The sequence below is a fragment of the Bubalus kerabau genome, chromosome 1 (genome assembly GCF_029407905.1).
Source record: "Bubalus kerabau isolate K-KA32 ecotype Philippines breed swamp buffalo chromosome 1, PCC_UOA_SB_1v2, whole genome shotgun sequence".
Taxonomy (NCBI): domain Eukaryota; kingdom Metazoa; phylum Chordata; class Mammalia; order Artiodactyla; family Bovidae; genus Bubalus; species Bubalus kerabau.
In genome coordinates, this window is record NC_073624.1 from 164,711,946 (window position 1) to 164,736,139 (window position 24,194).

At 51.4% G+C, this 24,194-nt stretch overlaps 1 protein-coding gene across 1 annotated transcript; it reads right to left on the reverse strand.

Annotated features, from left to right (window-relative positions):
- On the reverse strand, positions 1–23,599 carry MMRN2 (multimerin 2). The gene is made up of 7 exons (XM_055538054.1): positions 23,393–23,599; positions 15,068–15,196; positions 14,875–14,981; positions 14,696–14,776; positions 13,799–13,963; positions 11,881–13,647; positions 1–8,880 (listed from the first exon to the last, which is right to left on the reverse strand). Exons 1-7 carry the CDS (start codon positions 23,554–23,556, stop codon positions 8,495–8,497), a joined length of 2,799 nt encoding a protein of 932 aa, XP_055394029.1. The 5' UTR covers positions 23,557–23,599; the 3' UTR covers positions 1–8,494.
- Between the last annotated feature and the right edge of the window lie 595 nt (positions 23,600–24,194).

Here is a 24,194-nt window from a genome sequence, read left to right on the forward strand (position 1 = left end):
CCACCAGAAACCCAGTACGGGACACAGGCAGGTAAGTGACCGCACACTCTTTCCCTTATATAGATAAATTATAAATTACAAGCCTATTACAGCTGAGGGTTATTTTCCTTAAAATTTATTTTCTAATTCTAAAAATACGTACACATTACAGAAATTTAAGAAAGCCTAGGAAAGAATAAAGAAACAAATGAAATCATTCAAAATCCTGTGGCCAGATAGTGCCGCTACTTACATTTGAATGTTTCTTTTCAGTCTTTGCTGCTGCATATTGTTTACAATGTTAAGATCACAGTGTGTTGTTATACATCAATCGAAAATATAATCTTTTAAAAAATTGACTACACAGCATTCCACTAAGTAGATGGAACAATTTGTTCTTTATAATTCCCTGCTGAATATTTGGGTTACTTTCATTGTTTGAGAAAATATCATCAATGTCGTGAACATCCTTGTACATAAATCTTCATGGACTTATTTTCTTAGGTTACACTCTTAAAAGTGGAAACACCGGATGTGAACTTTCAAAAGATCTTTGAGGTGAAAAAAAAAAAAAATCTGAGATTCTTGATAAATACTGCTACCTTGCTGTCCAAAAAGGTTTCTCGTTTACACTCCCAAGAGCAGTGTAAGAGTGCTCGTTTCACTACCAAGCCAGGTAATTTCTTGCAAGTTTTTTCTCTTTCTGCTAATAGAGTGCCTGATTTCTTGCCTGAAGCTAGCTTCTTTTAAGAGTAGTGGATTCCATTTATCTGACCCTAGTGTTCCTGCTTCAGCAAATGCTTTTTTTAAAGCTTAAACTTCAGGGAAGTAAAGGGTGCTTTCCTTCTCCTCTGTAGCAACAATATTTTCCCTCCTATGCTTGGTCTCACCGCCTATGAGAGCTGTTCTCAGTTGTGTGTAAATTCAGTCCGTGTGCCTCGCGATGCCTTTTCTTAGGCCTTTGAACACGTTAAATCCTCATAAGAGATTTTGGACTAGTTGATGTCGCCCCCCACTATATATTATATATATATGTTGTGAGGTACCCTATTACAGACTCCTTATCCTCATTTAGTGTCAATGGAAGACAGTTTCTTGAAATAATGGCATGTTGTGCAGCTTGATGAAGAATTGGATTTCTGGGGCCTATCAAGTACATGCCAGCTTTTTTTCTGTCTCTGAAAAGCTGACTTGGATGGACTTCCCTGCTGGTCCGGTTGCCACAACTGTGCTCCCAATGCAGGGGGCCTGGGTTCGATCCCTGGTTAGGGAACTAGATCCCACACGCTGCAACTAAGAGCTTGTGTGCTTCAACTTAGATCCCGCTCAGCCAGATTTTTTTAGACACTGTTCTTCTGGAAGAGCCTAATCCTTATAGATAGGTTAAAGCAGACACAAATTCAGTCATTAAGTCTTCATTCTCTGGGAGAAATATTTACCTGCCTATTGCTAGTACATGAACCATTTCTGGCACTTCATACTTCAGTTGGATGCATATTCCTAAAAAAAGCCTGACTCCAGCCCTTGGAGCAGCACAGCCAAAGTGGACACAGCTCACTGCAGGTGACTGGCCAGAAGCATAGGCAGAGGCCGTCTAGTGGCAGCAGGCATGGGGAGTTAAACACTGAGCTCCCAGCAAGAGCGGATGGGCAAGTCGCCCCGAAGCTGGAAATCAGGAAGCATGAACTTAGTTCAAGTACAAAGGTACGTGAAAAAAAGTATTTCAGATGGAAGCAGAGACTAGAGCGGAAAGGCTAATCCATAATGACCTTTTGAATTGCTGTTGATTGTTATTCTCTTTGTTAAGAGGCGACACGCGTGGCCTGCCTACTGCTGCTCTGAACTTGATCTTCCTGCTTGTTGTCCAGTTACTTGCTCAGAGTGAAATTCAGAATGATTCCAGATGCCTCAGTGCTCCCTACCCCCACCTCACTAATGACCTAGATTTTATACAGGGAACCTGAAATGTTACCATTGTTTTAAAAGTCAATATGAAGTTCTTATATTCAAAGTATTTTTTAAGCAAGAGGAAGAAAGAACTTGGGCCTCTTTTTTTTTTTTAAAGGTAGGGAAAGCCTTTTTTGAAAGCAACTTTAGAATCAGGTTGAAGCACAGCTGTTGCTCCATTCTCTCTTGCTCTCGTATGCGACTAAAGTCCAAGTAAGTGTTGAAAACCACTAAAGGGAAGAATGGAAAAGCTGTGGCAAAAAAAAGGGCCACCACTGTAGGGGAAGCATTGCAATCAAGCACTTTAAAAGCAGCTTCTATTATTGATAATTGACTGTCTTCACACTCGGCTAGCAGTGTTGTTGAGAGATTCTCCCTCGCAAGATTCCGCTGCATGGTCTCCAAGCATCCCTGTGGCCAGTAAGAAGTCTGATACGTGTCTGATTCAGTCCTTTTTGGTTTAACTTAACCCTTTTCATTCAGGGAACACAATTTAATTTAATTTTTGATGTCTGGAAATTTAAACTTGCCGTGTCTAGATCCATTCATTCTGTTTCTCGGTGCTAATTGGGTCCTGTTAATCTTCCCTTAGGAGCTTTTCTTCAATCACTTCTCTGCTCTCCCTCCCCTTTCACTTTCCTGTTTCTGGAACTGCTTTGCACAAATCAGATCAGATCAGATCAGTAGCTCAGTCGTGTCTGACTCTTTGCAACCCCATGAATCGCAGCACGCCAGGCCTCCCTGTCCAACACCAGCTCCCAGAGTTCACTCAGACTCACAGCCATCGAGTCAGTGATGCCATCCAGCCATCTCATCCTCTGTCGTCCCCTTCTCCTCCTGCCCCCGATCCCTTCCAGCATCAAAGTCTTTTCCAATGAGTCAACTCTGCATGAGGTGGCCAAAGTACTGGAGTTTCAGCTTTAGCATCATTCCTTCCAAAGAAATCCCAGGGCTGATCTCCTTCAGAATAGACTGGTTGGATTTCCTTGCAGTCCAAGGGACTCTCAAGAGTCTTCTCCAACACCACAGTTCAAAAGCATCAGTTCTTCGGCGCTCAGCCTTCTTCACGGTCCAACTCTCACATCCATACATGACCAGAGGAAAAACCATAGCCTTGACTAGACAGACCTTTGTTGGCAAAGTAATGTCTCTGCTTTTGAATATGCTATCTAGGTTGGTCATAACTTTCCTTCCAAGGAGTAAGCGTCTTTTAATTTCATGGCTGCAGTCACCATCTGCAGTGATTTTGGAGCCCAGAAAAATAAAGTCTGACACTGTTGCCACTGTTTCCCCATCTATTTCCCATGAAGTGATGGGACCGGATGCCATGATCTTCGTTTTCTGAATGTTGAGCTTTAAGCCAACTTTTTCACTCTCCACTTTAACTTTCATCAAGAGGCTTTTGAGTTCCTCTTCACTTTCTGCCATAAGGGTGGTGTCATCTGCATATCTGAGGTTATTGATATTTCTCCCGGCAATCTTGATTCCAGCTTGTGTTTCTTCCAGTCCAGTGCTGGGCTGGAAGTTTCTCATGATGTACTCTGCATATAAGTTAAATAAGCAGGGTGACAATATACAGCCTTGACGTACTCCTTTTCCTATTTGGAACCAGTCTGTTGATCCATGTCCAGTTCTAACTGTTGCTTCCTGACCTGCATACAGGTTTCTCAAGAGGCAGGTCAGGTGGTCTGGTATTCCCATCTCCCATGGATGTTGCTTCCGTATTTCTTACTTGTCTATCATATGTTTCATCCTGTCTTTTGCTTTGCTGCCCAGCTACTGAGTGTTTTTATTTCAACAACCAAATTTTATTTCAACTTTATTCGTATTTTGAAAAAATTTCAAACTTCAAGAAAAGTTGCAAAAGTAACTTTGCAAAGTAAAGTTGCCATTTACACTTCATCCAGATTTATAAACTTACATTTTGTCACAGCTGCTTTGCCATTCTTTATGTATACAAGAATTGCAAAGGCTCATCTTGGAGTGTCTGTACAGACTTCCACATACACATACTTTTTTCTGAACTACTTAGAGTAAATTACAGAGTTCATGCCTCTTTACCCCTGAATCCTTCAGAGATAACTCTATTACATAGCCAATTATGTACAATTTTCAAAATCAGGAAAGTTAACATTTATACCATAATGATTATCAGCAATACTGCAGTCAGCAGACCTTATTCAGGTTTTGCTAGTTGTTCCAGTGAAGTCCTTGGGCACATTTTCCTGGTCCAGAGGCTGCCTAAGATCTTGCATTGCATTTAAATGTCCTGTCTCCTTATTCTCCTTCAATCTGAAATAGTTCTCTAGCTTCTTTGTCTTGCGACACCAAGATTTTCTAGAATAAAGGTCAGCAATTTTGTGGACATGATGTCTGTGTCCTCAGGGCATCCCACCAGGATGCCATGGCATCAGGTTTCATTGATGGTGTCATTGATCAGCGATTTTGTGGACATGATGCTTGTGTCCTCAGGTCATCCCACCAGGATGCCATGGCATCGGTGTTTCATTGATGGTGTCATTGGTGAGCCCTTTTTAAGGTGCTGCTCCCTAGTTTCCCAGCTGTTAAGTCCCTGTTTTCCTTTTGTACTTAGCATGTTACGAGAGAGACTTTGAGACTGCATTTTAACATCCATTGATAACTTCTACGTGAATCAGTGATTACAGACTGGTGATTTTCTGATTCCATTTTTACATTTATACTTATTAATTGGCATTCTGCTACAAGGAATAAATCTCTGTTTTTGTTTATTTTTTATTGTCAGTATGGACTCTCATTCAATAAGTTATTGTCTGTTAGGTCATTTTTTGTTTTGATGCTCAAACTGACCCAGACTTGGCTACTGTGAGTTCATCAAGGTGGTGCTGAGTCCTTGTGACACGCACCCATCGTTTCTGAGCACTTTTTACTTTGGGGCGTGTGAAGACGTTCCAGCTTATCTGGTGTTTTCCTTGCCCCTGCCATTGAGTTAGCCATTTCTCTTTGCTTCCTTTTAGGGAGGAGTATATTTAGAAACCAGGATCTAGGTAGCAGATGATCAGGTTGAATTTCCAATTTCCTGTAATGTTTCTAGAGATTTATATATCCCAAAGCTTTTGGTTTGTTGAGTCTGGAACCTTTCGTTCAGCACACTGGATTTCCACAAACGTTTAGCAGTTCGGGGTAGTTGCTCATCGGTGTGTTTGTGAATCCACAGATGTTTAGCAGTTTGGGGTAGTTGCTCATCGGTGTGTTTGTGAATCCCTGCTAAACCCAGTTCTGTGTTCCTTGGGTTCCTGCTTTTATCCAGGAGTGATGGAACTTGCTGTTAGAACAAAAATAAGGAATCCTTTCCTCTCCTTAATCTCCTCAAGAGGATCCAGGCTTTCCCCACTCTGCCTGTTTGCCTCGACAAGCAGAAAAGTTTTGTCATTGTCAGGCCAGGTTGGGGGAGCGTTCTTCATGGAGGAATGATGCTCAGTCTGAAGCTGGGAGAGGAGTTTTTGAGATAAACATCATGGGAAAGGAGAGGAGCTTCAGAGTATGAGAGTTAAAGGGAGTTTTTTTTTTTTTTTAAAGGGAGTTTTAATAAACATTTTTAATAGACCATATATCCTCTTGACGATGTTTCTGAAATGAGTTAGACATGTTGTGGTTTGTGGAGACACAGCTCGGGATTCTCTCCAGAAGTCTTGACTGTGATCAAGTCACACGTGTCCTCTGGGTGTGGGAGGTTCTTGCCTCTAAGTGTCAGTAGCTGCCCTGTGACTGTGCTCGGGACCGACAGGCACTGCTCTGGCTGCTGTCCGTGGGGTCGCTCAGAGTCGGACACGACTGAAGCGACTTGGCAGCAGCAGCAGCAGCAGCTCTAGCTGGAGACGGAGGCCTCTGCTGCCGGCTGCTTATTCAGCTCAGGCTGCCGCAACTGCCCCTCCACAGACCGAGGAGGGCTGAGTTTGACTTCAGGGATCCCCTGAAATCACTCCCATCTCTCAAATGTTTTGAGTTACGACTTCCTATTGCTATTTCATTTTGTGGTTGCTCCCTTGTACTTGCTGTTTTATAGGAGTTAACTAAAATTTCCTGATCTGCGTATGGTACCATTCTTGTTTTTCAATGATGTTTTTGAGTATTTTGGGGTATTTTTTTTACCATTGGGTTTAGGGAATTCTGATACCACTCTGTGCGTGAGTCATCATCTTGTTCTGGATGCCACAAGTGAAGGGTGTTTTAACACTTGCCTGAGTAACAGGGGGTCTCCTTTGGGGGCACTCAAACAGACTCCACCCAGAGACATTAATGGAAGAAAGAAATCCATCAGGGACTTCCCTGGCAGTCTAGTGATTAAGACTTTGCCTTCCAAAGCAAGGAGTATAGGTTCAGTCCCTGGTTGAGGAGCTAAGATCCCACATGCCTCATGGCCAAAAAAACCCAAAAAAAAAAAAACAAAAAAAAACCCAAAACAGAAACAGTATTGTAACAAATTCACTAAAGACCTTAAAGATGGTCCACAGTAAAAAAAAAAAAAATCATAACAAGAAAATAGATCCATTGAACTTCAGAATTCTTGATAGTCTGAGGGCCTAGTTACCGAAGTATTTAAACCGAAAATTTATGCTTGATATTAAGATTTTGTGCAATCTGCACGGAAAGCACTGTATCTAAAAGAAGCATTGTCTCCAGTTCTTACCCCAGAAACCAGGAGTGATTTATCCATGATTCTGGAAGAGTTTACCAGTTAGCACTCTTCATTTATAACCTCCCTGTTAAACAGCACCACCATAGGCAGGTTGAAGGACATGTGCCCCTTATGGAGGATATCAGTTCACTCTGCTTATTATATGCAGTAAATTCCAAATGAAAGTCTTAAATGATAAGGCTGTATTACCCTAAATGTCTCACTTTGTCATCAGCACAGCCTGACCCGTAATAGCAGGACTGAGCAAAGAGAAGACACTGCAATGGTCTTCAGCAGCAAGGGTGACCCAGTACTGGCTTTCCAGTCTGTGGTCAGGAGTGGCCCAAGCATGTCATATCTGGTGTCAGGATTACTTTTACAGCTGAGCTGCAGGAGGCAGGAGGCCCTGGCCAGAAGGAAGGGCAGAGGAGTCGAGAGTCGAACCTGTGGTCAAGATAGTAAAACACCAGCATGTTTAGAGTTGGTAGACTGACCACCTCATACACAGGTGGAAAAGTTCAAGAGTGGTTGTGATTTGCCCCAAGGTCCAACTGTCAGTGGCAATGCAGCCTGGCATAGTGTTCCTTTTAACATTGATATTTTAGCACATTGAGCACACCAAGCTTAGTGGCAAATAAATTCTGAGGGGCAAATTATTTGAATTCAGGAGCCCTGGGAAACAATGAGAGGGGCCAGGAACCTTGTTAACTCTCACAGGCAACTCTGTCCTTTTTCATCACCCAGACCAGTCTGGTTTTCTTATGGACAAAGGTATATGCAACAAATAACAAACACCTACTACCAAAGTAAAACTGTTTTCTGACACGCAGATGACTGCTTCCTCAAGCCTCTTCTCTTCAGGATCTGTAACTTTCTGAAAACCATGCACTGATACTGTAGGAATGATTACAGCTCTCAGCGGCACGGTGTGATTCAGTATTCTGCGGATACTGCAGCGGCCTATGAGTGTTTCAGGTGGTGTTCACAACTGAAGTTGTGAAGTCGCATCCCAAGTAGTTTGACTTTGCCCCATATCTCTACCTACTTCACCAAATTTTTTGTTCTCCATACTGGTTTGCTTTGCAAACCAGCCAAATCTGAAGGGCATCACTGTATTCCAAAGTTGACAATTCATTGAGGGAGATTTTACCAGCTTCCTTCTCTTCTCTCAGCTACCTTCCTGTTGAGAAATGATAATAAGAACCGGGGTGGTCATAAGCTATTGGAGAAAGCAAAAGCAGAGGCTCTACACTTAGCTCATGCTTGTCCTGGCTTGGCCTTTACCCCGTGTGAGGCAGGGAGAAACAGGAGTAAAGTTAACAGGTAAATTCAAGGAAGGACTGGAACTAAGGAATGAGACTAATTTGTGTTTCCCTTGGTTGACTCGGCCAGGTCTTCTGTCACCAAACAGTTGGTTTCCCCCTGCGGCCCCGCAGTAGGTAGAGAGTAGCTTCCTGTACTGTCCCAAGTGTCACTTCCATTTAAACATATTCTTTTTGGGAAAGAATGATTTTCTAGCATGAGATGAAGAGGAAGCAGGAGAAAGGTTTAAAGTGTTGTATGTGAGTTTCCAACCACAGGAGGAGCAAGACACCAAAATGCTGCCGAACCCAGGATAGGGCCAAGAACTGGAGTCCAAGCTGTGCTGCCTCAGAGGGCAGACCGAGCCAAAACGCACACGCCCCGGCCCAGGCCCTGCCCGGAGAGGAGCATGCCAGCCTTCCTCATTGTTTAGAGACAGCCAGACCCGGTGCGTCTAGAGAGAGGCCACAAATACCATGCTGTCTTTGCAGAAGGTTTCCAGGGAAAAGCTAGACCAACTGGATGGTCTCCAGACCAACCCTGGCCTGAGCCCTAGGCCAAGGAGAGCTGGACAAGTCCACAGTGTCTGGTCAGAGCTGTGCTTGGTACTCAGGTCTTGAACATCAGGAAGCCCCCAAATGCAGTGCCTGGCGGGCTTCTCTTCATTATTGATCCCTGGGTTAGCTCAAACCACACTCTCTCACCCTTTTGCAGCTCAGCCATAGCAAAGGTTGTTGCTGGGCTCCCACCCCTCTGCTCCTCAGTGGTATAGACAGGGGTCCGATGGTGACCTCCAAACACCAGCTGCCCGGTGCCTGGCCCTGGGCCAAATTCAATGCTCACTGCAAACAGATAGACCCCACGCTCAGGGGCTCGGAAGTAGCCGTGTTCAGGGAAGTAGCTGCTGCCGACGTTGACGTAAGCAGTGTTGAACTTCACTGTCTGCAGAGCAGTGGTCCCTTCTGAAAAGCTGGCGTAGAAGGCCACAGGGGAGCCTGGAAATATAGGAGGAAAGCATCAGTGATTCAGCGCCTTGCTCCCTCAGAGGGGAAATTACACCGAGCCCTACCTTCCTCACCTTCTTGACATGAGAAAGAGATCACAATTTCTAGATAATCTGGATATTCCCAGTAGCAATGTATCTTGGGAGTTAACTGGCTAATTCTCAGCATTTCACTAGTTGCCAGGAAAACACAAGCCTGTTGTCTGTACTGGTGTGTATTTTAACAAAGCTCTTGTTTGATCCTTCTTTCCAACTACGTGAGAGAAAAGTGCCCTGAATGAGGAAGCTGAGTAAGTAGCATCTAAGGCAGCATGCTTTGTCAATGACAGACTGGATCTGGAACCCAGGTCTCTGACTCCCGAATTCCTGCAACCTTCAAGGGATCTTGAGATACCCAGGGGAAAGAGAAAATACTCTCTCTCCTCAAATGCTAACCCTGGTGAGATCATTAAGGAATGAAGAGTGGTTCTCACTAGATGTGTAGCACAGAACCCTTGACAGAGAAGCAAAGAGCAGGTGGGTCCAGGCAAGAAAAGTCCTTTCAAGCTAATCATGTTAATATTTTCAAAATGTTGCACCCGAACCCAGAGGAGGGTAAACAGGCCCAGAAAGGCAAGCCTTGCTCCAGATGACATGCTAATAAATGGCCAAACTGGGAGGACCTAGCTGTGGGTCTTCTGACTTCTGGGGCTCTCCCACTTGAAGACCCAGTTAGTAAGTCTAAGGAGGGTAAGATACACACAAGAGGCCTGGAGCCAGAGGAAGCCTTGGTGGATGGGGGCTTTAAATGTGCATTAATTTTTTTAAACACCATCCTTGTAGAGAAGGGGGACAAAAAGAAGCAACTGTAGAAAAATATGGGAAACCTATTGAAAATGTGTTCATTTCCCCAGTACCCCTCGGCTCCCCCATCCTGGCCTCCGCACTGATAAGGTCATGTTCCTCACATGCTCCATCCCTGTTCCCTTAAGCTAAGGGCTCTCTGCCCTCTCCACCCCTCTGTGGAGACCAAGCTCCCCATTTCTTGCGATGAAACCGAGGCCCAACAGGAGGAATTTGCATAGGAGACTTGAGTCCCAGAACAACAGCCCCTGCACTTAGCCTCTAGGTCTAACAGCGACAAAAGGACAAAATTTTGCTTTTCTCCGGTTCTGGAAGGTTTTCTGAGATGAGTTGGGAAGAGGTTTCCTGTGTGCTGCCGGCGGCTCTGCAGTTCTCCCAGCACCCAGGAGGTGGCGCGCTCGCCCCGCTGAAGGAAGGCCAGCCTAGCGCGGCCTCTGCCGGAGGCCCGGGGCAGCCGGTGGCTGCATGTGCCCCTTAGAAGTGGAAGGGCTGCGCTTCACTGCCGGCCAGCAAGTGAACTCAGCGCGCTTCCCTGCAGAGCGTAGGGTCAAGCTCTATGGCCTCCCCATATGAAATTTTTAATTTTAAGGAAAAAAAATTTTAACAAAAGATTTCAGTGGTAAACTCAAGATACCTAAACTATCAGGCAACTTGAGGTCTTGCACTGCTCACAGGAGGGTGGGTGGCCTCATAGCCACAGCCACGAGAATACTGGAGAAATGGGAAAACTGACGTGTTTCTACTAAATGTTAAGCCGTGTGCTGGGTTTTTGGCAATGTATCTGCTGGTCCTCCCGACAACCCTTTGTTGTAGGTAGTGGTTCTCCCTCTTCCAGAGGAAGAAGCTGAGACACATTAAGCGGTGCTAGAACCTGTATATGTCCACTGCTCCCAGGGGCCAAAGTGGAGAAGTGAGTGGGAGTGGGGCAGGCTTGTGGTACGATCTTCCATGAAGCCTCAGACTATCCACACGCCCGGCCTCACCAGGCATACACGGCCCAGATGGCAGCTTTGTCCTTACCCTCGTGTTTAGGTGAGGAGGTAGCTGTAGCCCTAAGGCCATCTTTGGCAAGGGAGTCACTTGAGTAGGGGTCCACTTCCCAGGGCCGCACTCAGGGGGGCTAGGAAGGCTGGCTGCTCATCTCTTCAGCCTCAGAGCCAAGTTTCCCAGGGCCCTGTAGGGACCCGTTGAGGGCCTTTCACAGGGGAAGAGCCAGCTCCCTAGAGACAGCTGGACTGGGTTTCTCTGAGCCACTTATAAGCTGTGTGAACAGGACACTTTCCTGACTAAGCTTCAGTTTCAGGTAAGATGGCAGTGATAATGCATCGTTGAGCTGTTGTGATGATTCAACATGGCAAAGCCCAAGAAAGGCACCGCAGGGGACCTGTCTCAGAGCTGTAACGTGGGTCCACTATGTTAGCAGAACGAGCTCCTTTTGGGTCCCAAGGGTTTCCCCTGTACTTGTGGGGTGCTGCCCCTGGCAGATGACACCATACCTTATCCACTCACTCACTTGTGCATAGGAGAAAGCTTAAAGACATGTGGTGGGTGCAGTGGGATGGGGCGAAAGGCTGAGATTGAGGGATTTGAGGGTGTGGTTATGGAGGAGAGGGCTTCCCTGGTGGCTCAGACAGTAAAGAATCCGCCTGCAGTGCAGGAGACCTGGGTTCGATCCCTGGGTTGGGAAGATCAACCTGGAGACAAAAACAGCTACCGACTCCGATATTCTGGCTTGGAGAATTCCATGAACAGAGGAGCCTGGTAGGCTACAGCCCGCAGGGTCACAGTCTGACACGACTGAGCGACTTTCACTTTCACTCATGGAGGAGAGAAGCACCCCCACTCCCTGCCCACTGTTGGAATGGCGAGCAGCCGCTGGTGTTTAATGAGCCTCAAATGTCTATGTGGTGGGGCTCGGCCTGCTCACTGACAGCTCAGTCCTGTGACTTCTGCCACCTGATACCCCAGGTAGCTTATACTCCTAATACTCCCTAGTCCTGAATGGAAGGTAAGTCAAAGGCAAAGCCAGCCCTGAGTAGTGGCGACTGATGGTCATCTTGCCCGCCTTCCCCCTGCCCCTCTGAGGCAGAAGAGCTGTTGGCAGATAGCAATCCTAGACCCCACTCTCCTCTCAGGCCTAGGAACTCACCTGCCTCCCAAAGCGCTGGCCCCTTGACACGCGCATCCTCTAAAGATTCCACTTGCTTCCGATCCCTCCTCTTGGGAGCTTCCAGGCCTTTCTGCTGCTTCTTCCCTTTCCTGTTCAGCATGGCCTGCAGCTTCTGCAGGTCCAGGCTGACGTTGGCTGCCACGAGCCCTTGGAAGTTCCCAAAGAGGCTGTGGAAGAGGCGCTGGTGCCTCTCCAAGCCGCGCTCAGTCGTGGAGAGCTCCCCGCGAAGGCCCTCGAGGGAGCTGTTGAGGGAGGAGACCCAGGCGGCCTCACAGCACCGACCCATACGCTCCATGTCCGAGCTCAGGCGCTGGAGCTCCTGCGCCAGCCCACCGACCTCCTCTGGTGAAGCGTCCCGGCTGGGCTCCAAACGCGCGGTGTGCCGGCGGGCCCCCGAGGCCTGTTCCAAGGCAGTCACCCTGGCGGCCAGCGCATCCCAGCCTAAAGCCTGCTCCTGCAGCCCGCTGGCCGCGTCCATCAGGGCGACGCGGATCTGTTCGTAGCGCAGGGGCAGCGTGCCAGGCCCCTCCTCGGACATCTCCTCCATCACCTCCTCCCCGAAAAGAGCGGCCAGCACGGCCTCGTGCCGCAGCGCGTCCTCCAGCAGGGCAGAGAAGGAGCTGTGCAGCTGGCGGATGTCGCGGCGGATCTCGGTCTCAGCGGCCCGCAGCGCGCTCACCTCGCCGTCCAGGGCACGCAGCTGGCTCCGGAGCCGTGCCGCCTCAGCCCGCGCCCGCTCACCCTCTGCCTGCTGCGTGTCCACGGCCAGCGACAGGGAGGCCACCGTGTCGCGCAGGGCCTGCAGGGAGGAGCCGTCCTGCTGCCGCCGCTCGTCCAGAGTCACCTGGGTCTCCTCTAGGGCTCGCGTGGTGTCCCTTTGGTCCTCCCGGATGACATCCAGGTCGAAGTAGAGCTTCTGGCAGTTGCAGTCCTTGACGTACTTGATGAGGTCCGCGTGGGCGCCCTGGAGGTGCTGGAGGGTCAGGTTGAGCTCCAGGAGCTGCCGCTCCATGTCCTCCTTGTTCTCCTCCATGATCAGTGACTTCTCCATCAGGATCACCCGCAGCTCTCGCAGCGCCGTGTGGTTCACCTCCAGCTCCTGCACCTGCCGCTGCAGCTTGCTGATCTCATCGAAGGTGTCATCAGATTCCGAGTACAGCTCCTTGATCTCATCCACGTGCCGGGCCAGGGTGGCCTTCATGTCTGCCAGGGTGCTCCGTAGCGCCTCCTCCCTGTGGGCAGTGGCCACATGCAGGGCCGAGAGGTTCCTCTGCAGCTGGCCCAGCCTGGCGTTCAGGCTCTCTGGCTCTGGCCTTGCTGCTGCCCCTGCTGCTGCCAGCACCAGGCTGCTATTGATCCCCACAGACTCCTGGGCTTTAAGGAGCTTCTTCAACTTGATGTCCACATCGGTCTGGACCTCTGAGAGGGACTGGTGCAGGGACAGGCGTTGGGCGTGCAGGCGGTCCTCCACGTCCTGCCTCAGCTGGCCCACCCTCTGGGTGTTCTCCTGGACCTTGGTCTCAAATTTGGTACCAAGCTCCTGGAAGTCAGCTCTGGCCACAGAGCTCTCCTGGACCCTCTTGAGGGCCTGTTGGTTGACCTCCACGTCAAGAGATAAGTTTCTTATGACCTGGGAGAGGCTGTGCAGGCTTTGGTTGAAGCTTCTCCACATGGGGCTGAGATGTCCTTGTAGGAAGGTGTTGATGTGGGGCAGTAGCGCTTGCTCCAAGGACCTGCCTGGAAACTCTGCAACAGATGAGTATGTTCAGACAAGCCCTGCAGGAGCAGGCACCCTCCCCAGGGGCTGACTGAGTGCGCGGGGGGCTCTGCCTCCCCGTCCACTCATCCCCTACGACATGACCAGGCTCTTCCTCAGCCCCGGGAACCTGCCACTCACCAAGCTCTGTTTGATTTGCCTCAGTTGTTGCCACTGTGAGGTTGCTTGCCCAGGCTTCCCACAGGCCTGGGAGGCTGTCTGCCATCTGATGGATGTCATTCTGGAGATCTCCCAGTCGGCGTTCCTGCCGCTCCACTGTGTTGCGGATCTCTGCAGCTGGATGACCTGAATACACATGATAAGTGTCAGACTTCCCTGGCCTGAGCAGAACATGAGGTGCAGAGAGGAAATTAGGGGATTGAAAGCAGGGAGGTGTGTCCTGATATCCTCTGAGCAGGAGCTTAGAAGCCTTTAACTCTAGGACAGAGGCATGGCCAGTGAGCCCTCACCCAGACCGCAGCACCGACAGCAAACATGACTGATCCGTCAAGGCACACTCTCCTCCTCGGTCTCAGGGACACGGCGTCTCAGGGACACGGCGTCTCCACATCATTCTAGGCAGCCTTCGTCAACAGACAGGCATTCACCACAGGACGAAACGTTCCCATCCATGGCCCAGCCTTGAAAGGCCTCACAGATGGTGTCCCTAGGTGGCTCTGCTGTGCTGACTGAAGACCGGGGACAACAAGGCCTCCTGGTCCTGGTTGGGGGGCTGCAGGGAGGCTTCTTCCAGACCACGGGGGCTGATGCAATTCAGAGGGCAAGGAGGGTCCCAGAAAACAGGGTCAAGCGAAAGGGTGCATTGCTTGGCCAGCAGGCAGGTAACTCAGGGCCCTGTGAACCCTGCCGCTTTGGTGTGAGGGCCAGGTAACACAGGGGCACAGAGGAACCCCTGCTAACCCCAAGCTTGGGGACAAAGCTTCCCTGAAATGGCACTGCCCTATCAGAGGACAGTGGGTTTGGGCACATGAGTTCTTTCTACCTGTCCCTCCTGCACCTTCCAGGAAAGCAACATACCAGATTCAGAGTCAACTGGCCCATCCCAAGGCTCCTGGAGGCTATCACCTGGATCTTCAGGCTCAGGGATTGCCATGGGATCTGCAGAGAAACATCAGATATTAACTCCAGAGGTTAGAGGGGCTGCGTGACCTCTTGGGTCGAGGTCGGAGGGGGAGGGAGACCACAGGGAACCCTACCGTGGTGCTGGCAGTCGGGGCCCGCAAAGCCCGGGCAGCATCTCCAGGCCACGGAGGCCAGCACCTTCTGCTTGACCTGGTACACCGGCTTGTGGGCCACACGGTACCTGGGGGAAGAGGGCTAGCTCAGAGTCTCTAGGGTGAGCCGGCACAGAACCTGGACGAATAGCCCACCCTGCTACACCACACTCACATGACTTTGACCTTCTGGCAGTTTGAAGCCCCCTGCGGACATGGCTGCTGTGAGTGGACGAGGAATTTCTCGGTTTTGCAAGCAGCTACGAAGGTGACCAGTCTGGACTTCTGGTAGGGGCACCAGTTACTGGAAAAAAAAAAAAAAGCCAGAAGAGAGGGCTGCTGAGCACAGCCAGGTCTCCCCACTCCCTAGAGGTCAGCAGGGAGCCAGTGCGGAGCGCCCGGCCCCTGCCTCTGTGCCCCACTCAGAGATTCTGGAACCCATTAGCCTGAGAAGGCAGTGCTCTGCATTATTCATCCTGCTTCAGAGCAAAAGCCCTGTGGATCCTGCCTGCAAGGGCACCTGCTCCGTTGCCTTCCAGGAAGCACCCTAATTCCCAGGTCTGCACAGAGAGGTGCAGGAGCCTGTCCCCACATCGTAGAGTCACCCCCGGAGCCAGGAAGGGCACTCCCTGCTTCTGCTGGTGCCAGGGGAGCAGTGTGGCACCGCTTCTGGGTCTCAGTCCTTCACACTTTCTGGTTGTGTGACCTTGAATGAGGCACTTAGGGAGTTTTTGTTTCCCGTCATGGGATGGAGATCATAATACCCTCCTCCAAGTGAGTATCAAGTACCCGCCTCCTCCCAGCTGCCTAGTGAACATTGCTGTCCTGCCGCCTTCTGGCAGCCCTGGTAGCTGGCCCCCATTCCCATTGCCACTGACATTGTTCCTCACTGGAGATCTGGTTGTGGGGATGGAGAAAGGGCTGCTAAGGAGAGGCCAGACTGGGGAGACTTTAAGTGCCAGCTGAGGACAGGCCTCTGTCCTGAAGGCATGGGGAGCCATGGAGGAGCTTAAACAGGAAGTCACATTAAAGAGCCACCCTGGTTCCTGGGTGCAGAAGGGTGGGAGGGGGCGAGACATAGGTGGCTACATCAGGGGTCTTGGTGCGTAGGGGGATGGGGTGACCATATTAATTTGGAGTGCTGAGACCACGCAGCCTGCTTTCCCACCTAACTCTTAGAAGCCTTGCAGCCAGCCTGTGCTCTCTCGGCTGCAGACTGAAAAGGCTTGTCAGGAAAATGACCCCCCACTCGAGGGGAAAGATATAAAGAGACTGACACCAGGGGTTTCCCCCAATGAGCTAGCCCAGCAGAGCATCCTCTATCAAAACAGATCACAGAGCCCCACCCATCCACCCAGCTTCCAATCAGTTACCTGACCTCTCTAACTCTTCAGTGGGCAGACAGCCAAGAATGACCCCTGAGGAAAACCTCTTCCAAAAGAGGGAGCTCAAAACGAGCAAGTGAAAGAAAATCAACTTGAAGAAAACCAGAACTGTGCAGGGAGAAAAGAACTTCCCCCAAATCTGCATTAATATTCCCAGATTGACAAAAGAACTTATTGCATCCAAGAAACAAGAATAGAAAGCTACTTTAAAAATGGGGGCAGAACACTGAGAGCCCTCTACCAAAAAAAAGAACCCTTGAAGTTAAAATTATGATGGTAGAAAGGCAAAAGAAATTTGATAGATAAGTTAGGGGATAAAGTTAAAGATATTTCCCTAAAAGAAGAGCGAACAGAGAGATGGAAAATATGGACAATAGGATAGAAAAGATCAGAAAAATAGAGAACCCATGTTGGGAACCCAACATCCAAACAATAGGAGTTCCAGAAAGAGAGAGCAGAAGGAGGGAATCATTGATGAAAACAAAAAACAACCGAAGGAACATTCCAGAAGAGAAGGACTTGGAATTTTAAATTCAAAGGGCCCACCAGTTACCCACAACACAATGAAAGTAAATGCACAGCAAAACACATCTGTGAAATTTTGGAACTCTAGGATTGAGAACCATTCTACACTCTCCAAACCCCCTTGCACCCCGCCCCATACTCATCAGTAATTAGAACAGCCCTGAACCTCTCGGCAATCAATGTGTGTGTGTTAGCCACTCAGTCGTGTCTGACTCTTTGCGACCCCATCGACTGTAGCCTGCCAGGCTCCTCTGTCCATGGGATTTTCCAAGCAAGAATACTGGAGTGGGTTGCCATTTCCTTCTCTGGACTTCCCTGGTGGCTCAGACGGTAAAGCGTCTGTCTACAATGTGGGAGACCCAGGTTCGATCCCTGGGTTGGGAAGATCCCCTGGAGAAGGAAATGGCAATCCACTCCTGGACTATTGCCTGCCAGGCTCCTCTGTCCATGGGGTTCTCCAAGCAAGAATACTGGAGTGGGTTGCCATTTCCTGCTCTACTCAACAGCAATACCAGACACTAAAAGTAAAGAATCACCTTCAAAATACTGAAGGAATATTATCTCCAGTTTAGGATCCTATACTCAGCCTAACTATCAGTTTAAGGAGCACAAGATGAAGACAATTTCCACCAGCCAGATTTTAAAGCATTCCCCGCTGCCCCAGGACCCTCATCAGGGAGCTGTTAGATCCGTAGTTTGCAATCTTGCCATCAAATCTTCACATCAGAAGCATCCTGTGGCACTTTAAAACAATGACCCTACAAGCCCCACTTCAGGCCAGTTAAAGGAAATTCTCTGGGATTAAGGCCTGGACATCCCCATTTAAAGCTCTGTGGGTCATTCTAAGGCACAGTCCCGGACTGAGGCGCACTCTGCCAGAAGTGCTTCACCAAAACGGGAGAGAGAACGCCGCGAAACGGAGAACGGCAGCAGGCGAGAGGAGTTCCCGCACAGAAGTGAGAAGGGAGACCCCGGGGCACGGCAGGCAGGGGCGCGTGGGCAGTGGGTCCGGCCCGGAACACGGTTGGAGGCTCCGAGAGAGAGAGAGAGAGGCTCCCAAGAGAACACAGGCGGCCAGACACCCGGCAGGGATGAGTGAGGGGCGGACGCGGACGACCGGCAAGAGTTTGGAACTGAGTGACGACAACGACAGAAAGCGAAGCAGAAGGACAGAACTGAAGCAAAAATGAAGATAATTGCTTATTTCAGGAACAATGAAAATTGTGCGGGGGTCGGGGGGAAGGACGCATAGGCTTTCCAGGACATGCAGACTCTGTTGCATCTACTCAGTTTGGCCGTTGTACCCTTGTTCCGGTGTAGCAGGAAAGCGGACATTGACTGTATGTAAATGAACCCGCATGGCTGCATTCCAATAAAACTGTATTTACAAAACAGGTGGGGGCCGAGATTTGACCCACCATTCCAGAGTTTTCTAAGTCTTGCTTGTGGTTGTATATCACTAAAATAATAATAATAATAATTTCCACCTGGAAGACAAAATGCAGGTGAACAAGCAAGAACATCTTGGAAGACGAGTGAGGAGGATCTTCTCTAACGGTCATGACCGACGCTAATGTCAAGGAATAAAAACAGTGGGATGTGAATTCCCCAGTGGTCCAGTGGTTAAGACTCCATGTTTTTAATGCCAAGGCCGGGAGTTTGAATCCTGGTCAGGGAACTAAGGTCTCACAAGCCTTCCAGTGCAACCAATACGATAAAATCAATCCAGAAAACAGTGGGATGTTGGCACAAGATACATCAAACACCCGCAAGGGGCCTGTACATCCCCAGGGGGCTATTAAATGGTAGAAGGGGCACACGAAAATCAGGATGGGAGCAAGTGTACACACTCAACACAGAAGCTGTGTACTGTGAGAGAGCTGGGCCCAGAGGTCAGGCCCTGGGGGGAAGTAAGGTGGTCTCCTGTCAAAGCCTCCCGTTTAAGGCCCCATGGAAATTCCTGGAACATGCTCAGATCTAGGGAGAAGTATTTCTGTAAACCAGCTGTTCTCAATGGGACATGGGTTGGGAGGAGAAGTGGTCCGCCCCACTTGAATCTGGCAATGAGGCACAATGGTAAAGAATCTGCCTGCCAATGCAGGAGACACAGGTTCAATCCCTGCATCAGGAGAAGGGGAAGGAGAAGTGGCAACCCACTCCAGTATTCTTGTCTAGAGATCCTTGGACCGAGGAGCCTGGTGGGCTGAGTGACTGAGCAGCTGAGCAGAACACACACGTGGCTGACACAGCTCTGGGGATGGGGATGCTCCCGGCCTCAAGTGGGAGGAGGGCACAGCCCCTTTCCTCACAACAGAGAGCTAGCCCCAAATGTCGATAGCGGAGGCTAAGAAACGCCCACTGTACCAAAGCTCTGCTTCTCACGTGCTCTCTGAACTGCGGCAGAGGATCCAGAGGGCCTGCCCCCTGAGAGCACCGGGTCTGGGCCAGCCTGCTGGGAGTGACCGGGACTTTCCACCTCAGGTTCCTAGAACTGGAAGCGGTGCTGCCCACCCTTCCTGCCCAGGAACTTTCTCTCCAGACCTGCCCAAACCTCAGGCTCCAGTGGCCACTGTTCTCCCTGCCCATACGCCCCTCCCTTGGCAGCTCCATGCCCTTGGCACCGTACAGGCTGCTGGCCCAGAAGCCCTGGGAACATTCCTGACCTTTGCTTTGGTTTCCTACAGCTCTCGGCAGTCTCTCGCTGGCCTACTGAGCCCCCAGCCCTGCTCGCTGAAGTGCCCCATTGTTCTCCCTGCCTCCTGGCTGGGCGCCTGGGCCCTCTTGGCACCCTCATCTCCCAGTGGTCTACCAAGAGGCAGGTGCCAGCCTCGAAATGAGTGTGGGGGGTCTCCAGCCTGGTTTGGGCCTGTCCTGGGCCTCTGACCTGGCCTGATCTGACGCCCCCTGCCAGGCAGGAGAGAGTCTGCTGCCCCCCTTAGAGCTTTTAATTGGATCTGGGAGTCCTAGACTTTCCTCCCTTCCTTGTCTTTGGACTCAGGGTGACCTTGAGCAAGGCTCTTCCTCCATCCTGGAAATGTGGAGAAGATTCCCACTCCCAGCCCCTCCCTGGGGGCAGGGGTGGGTGGGGTGAGGGGGAGGCTTTGAGGAAGGCAGAGAAAGTGTCAAGCAGGGAAAGGGCTGTTAGCCAAAGCCTCCTGAATTATGAATGTGCTGCTGTTGTGCCCCTTTGGGGCACTTAAGTGCTTCTTAACCAGCCAGTAAAACCCACATCCAACCGCCCCTTAAGCCTGTCTGTGAAGGAGGTTGTGTTCTCAACATTCTTGCTTTCTGAGGCCCTGAATGCAGCTGTGAATGTGATGAGTCCAGGGGAGAATTTTGTCAGACTTGGTCTCTGAGCCACAGAGGGGCCTGAGCAGGGGAGCCCGAGGCCCACTTGGTGTCCAGCCAGAGCCAGGATTCCTTGAGCATAGCTCATGCCAGTGAGTCTCTTCCCTGTTAGTGCCCAGGGCCCTGGGCCTTGGAGAACAGATACAAGGGCAGACCGTGTAGCCACAGCCCAGAGACCAGAGTCAGGGCTCCACCCTGCTCCCGTGTGACTTCCAGAGATATGCATGACTTCTCTGGGCCACAAGCTCCCAGCTGCAACAGTTGGAAACACTTCTTGGGGTCTCACTGATACTGGTGACTAGCCCAGCTAGGCTGCTGCGAGGAGCATCTCCTGGACTCCCACCCCTCTTAGGGGAGACAAAAGAGGACAAAACTGAGGACACCTGGGATTTGCATCCCAGCCAATGTAGGCCTGAAAGTGAAAGTGTTAGTTGCTCAGGCGTGTCCAGCTCTTTGTGTCTGACTCTTTTTTCCCTATGGAAGAATACTGGGGTGGAAAGCCATTCCCTTCTCTAGGGGATCTTTCTGACCTAGGGATGAAACCTGGGCCTCCCGCACTGCGGGTAGATTCTTCACCATCTGAGCCACCTCAGTTAGATGGCCCTAGGTGCAGCCCCACCCCTCTGAGCTTCCCAGCGTCTAAAGTGGAGAGAACGGTGGCCACCTATGGTGCTGTCAGAACCATGAGAGATAGGATGCCTTTCCTGGGTCTTCGCTCAGGCCCCACAGCAGTGGGTTCGATTCCTGGGTTGGGAAGATCACTGGGAGAAGGGAATGTCAGCCCACTCCAGTATTCTTGCCTGGAAAATTCCATGGACAGAGGAGCCTGGTGGGCTACAGTCCATGAAGTCGTAAAGAGTTGGACACGACTGGGCCTTCACTCACTCACCACAGTGGACTCAGTCCTGCCTGTGAAGTGGCCCTGCATCTGAGGAGCCCATATCCTAACCTCTTGCTCTCCCCAGCTTTACAAAAGCCTGGGAGCAAAGAAAGAGCCTCTTCCTCACAATGTCCAAATGCCCATGTCTCTGGCTCACTGGGCCCAGCTCTACAGGGTCCTGGGGACGTAGGAAACACCAACCACATTCCTCCTTCATCCTGGGATCCAGCACCAGGTTGGTTTGTTCAAGCTTCTCCTTGCAAATGGTCTCATCTGGGTCTGTGTCCAATGCCTGCCCCGGCCCCCAGGCCCCAGATAGAGGTAGGAGGGACAAATGCAGGGCAGATTGGCTCCAGCAGCTGTGAGGGAAGAGCCACAGGCTTGTGCTGGGCGGTGTGGAGCCCCTGCTTGAGTGTGGAGAGCCTGTTCTGCCTCCCCTTCCCCTGTGGCCGGAGAGGGGCTGGGGCTGCGTTTCCGCCTCTCCCTTCGTGGGACCACAGGAAGCAATCAGCCTGAGGAAGCTGTGCTGTGCTTCCTTCCTTTCTCACCAGCCCCTCTGGAGGCCTTGACAACCTCAGCTTGACCTGTGGGGCCTACAGCTTCTGAGCTGTGGGCAGGAGACCAGCAGGCCTGCTGGGAGCCCCCAGAGGGTTTGGAATCGGGGATGCCCTCAGACTCCTGCCCGGGCATTCCTGGGCCAGAGTGCCCTTGTGCACATACCCACACGCACTGGGACCACCACATGGCTGAGTGACTGCCTCAGGCCTTGAGCAGTCCAGAGACCCACCCTCCCAGGAACTAAAGGAATGCAGACCTTCCCCACAGCCCCAGTGTGGGTGAGGGGGGGAGGTGTAGATTGAGGGAGAAAGAGGATATCTCCTCCCTCCTTCCCATCCTCTTGGGCCCCTCATACTCCCTTTCATCAGGGGGAGGTAAGCTGCCCAGAAACAGGGGCTGACGGCTTTGGGGACGGAAGGCAGGATTCTTGGTCCTGAAATCAGAGCCTGGGTTCTCCTGCCAAGAGCCACCTGTACTCCCAGCTCTGAGCAGAAGCGGGAATAGGGCAGGAAGGAGGTCTCTCAAGGCCCAGCTTCTTCCCTCTCCTCCCGCATGGCCACTCTTCCATCACTGAGGGGCAGTGCATGCTCGCTTAGTCTGCTCCTCCCGCCTCTCCCTGTCCACTCTGCTTTGGGGAAAGTGTCCAACAAACACTTTCACCTTGAACCATCAGAGCTCTATGAGAGCTGTCCTGGGCAGGTGTGGGCCAGGCCTACGTGACAGTGAATCTCAGCCAGCCCAGGAGACTCTGGTGACTGTACATTGGCCCCTCTCACCCTCCAAATCCACATGGATGCTCCCAACCAAGTCTGGTTTGTGTGTGGAGGTGGGAAGAGTGGGGGCGGTGCGGGGGGAAAGACACCCCTGGGGCCAGAACCGGAGTATGATCTCTGGAGTCAGACTCAGATCTTGGTTCTAGTTCTCCTCGGCTGCGTGACCTTGGGCCGGATGCTTAGCCTCTCGGAGCCTCAGGCTCCCCTATAATCGGGAGGGGATTAACAGAGATAACACTTGGCAAGATGCCCAGAGATGGGTTTGACAAATGGCACCTGCTGCTCTGACCGAGGTGTCCCCTGAGGAGGGACTCGCATTCCCAACACATTGTCAGCCGGAGGATCCCTGACCCTGGACAAATAAAAGGACTAGAAAACAGTGTCCCAGTCTAGTCCTAAGTCCATTCTGCCCATCTCCAGGGCAGTGCTGAAGCAGAGCCCGCTGGGTGCTGCAGCCCCCTTTTTGTTCTGGAGATGGAGCAGGGTGCCTTGTCTGCCCACTGCTCAGCTGTTAGGCCCAGGCCGAGGGCCTGTGCCCCTCCCCAGGCACTCAGATCCAAGTCCGGTCCCCAGGAGCGTCTGTCTTCTAGGGCTTAGGCCAGGCCAGCCTCAGCCGGGTTCAGCTTTCAGAACTGAGTTCTGAGAACAGGAGCCACTCCCAAGCCAGCTGGAAACTTCTGGAACCATAGCCCCTCACCATCTCCCATGCTGGTGTTTGATGGCATAAAGTGCTCCTGCCCTGCCCTGCCCGACCTCCAGTCCCATTCTATGCCATGGGTCAGGTAGGGAACTCCATGTGGTCCTTAGGTCCTGGGGGACTGGGGGTGCCCAGTCCAGACTGGCTGGGGGTGATCTTCTAAAGGCGAGCTTGACCCCTAGCGCCTCATTCAGCTTCACAGCTGGTTCAGCAGATAGATGGTATAAAACCTATTTCACATACAAGTAGCTGAGGTCCCGAGAGCCCCTGCTTTGGCTGAGCTGGGACTGAGATTGCTCTGCCATATCCTCCCCCAGGTCCAGGCCCTCCTTACCGTCTGACAGGGTCCCCGCCGGAGTCCTCCGCCTCTGCCCTCCAGACCCCAGGTGGCTGGGGGCTGTGTGGATCAGAGAAACTGGTACCAGGGGCCTGCGCCCAGGTCCCCAGCATCCCCCAGCCCAGGGGCCCCCCCAGGCCAAACAGCAGTGTCAGGATCATGCTGGCTTGGGGCAGACTCAGCTTCTGTAGTGACTCCCAAAAGTGCCGGTGACGTCGTCTTTAAGTTAAGTCTCAGAAGGAAAAAAAAAGCACAGGGACAACAAAGAGAGGAAGTGGCCTGGGCCGGCCCCCCCAGTGAGCCCCGTCCGCCCGCTCGCCTGCGGCCTGGCCCCACAGGGGCAGCCAGCCACGCAGGCCAGTTCCTGTGGTCGAGGAGGACTCGGTCAGAGACCCTGGGTGTGGGAGACACAGGGGGAGGTGGTCCCACCGAGCATGTCCCCTTGGGAGTCAGAAGGGCACCAGCATGGAGGTGGAAGGAAGCGCGTCAGGAGAAAGAGGCCAGATGAGCCTTGGGGAACCTGCTGCCCATCCATGTGGGCGGCCGGGATGCGGGGGCACTCGTGCCTACTCAGCGTCTCTCACCGCTGGGCTGTGGGAGCCGGCAGGTGGGTGGAGGCCCAGATAGAGAAAGGGTCACACAGTCTGTAGCTGGGCCAGGGCCATGGGTTAGCCTTTTGTAGCCAGTTCTTCCACCTGGCCGTGCCCGAGCCCCAGGATGGGGGCATTCACGGTGCTGGGGAGAAGTTGGGCAGGCCAGTCCGGGAGGTTGGCCACTCTTGCCTGACAGGCCAGCTTGA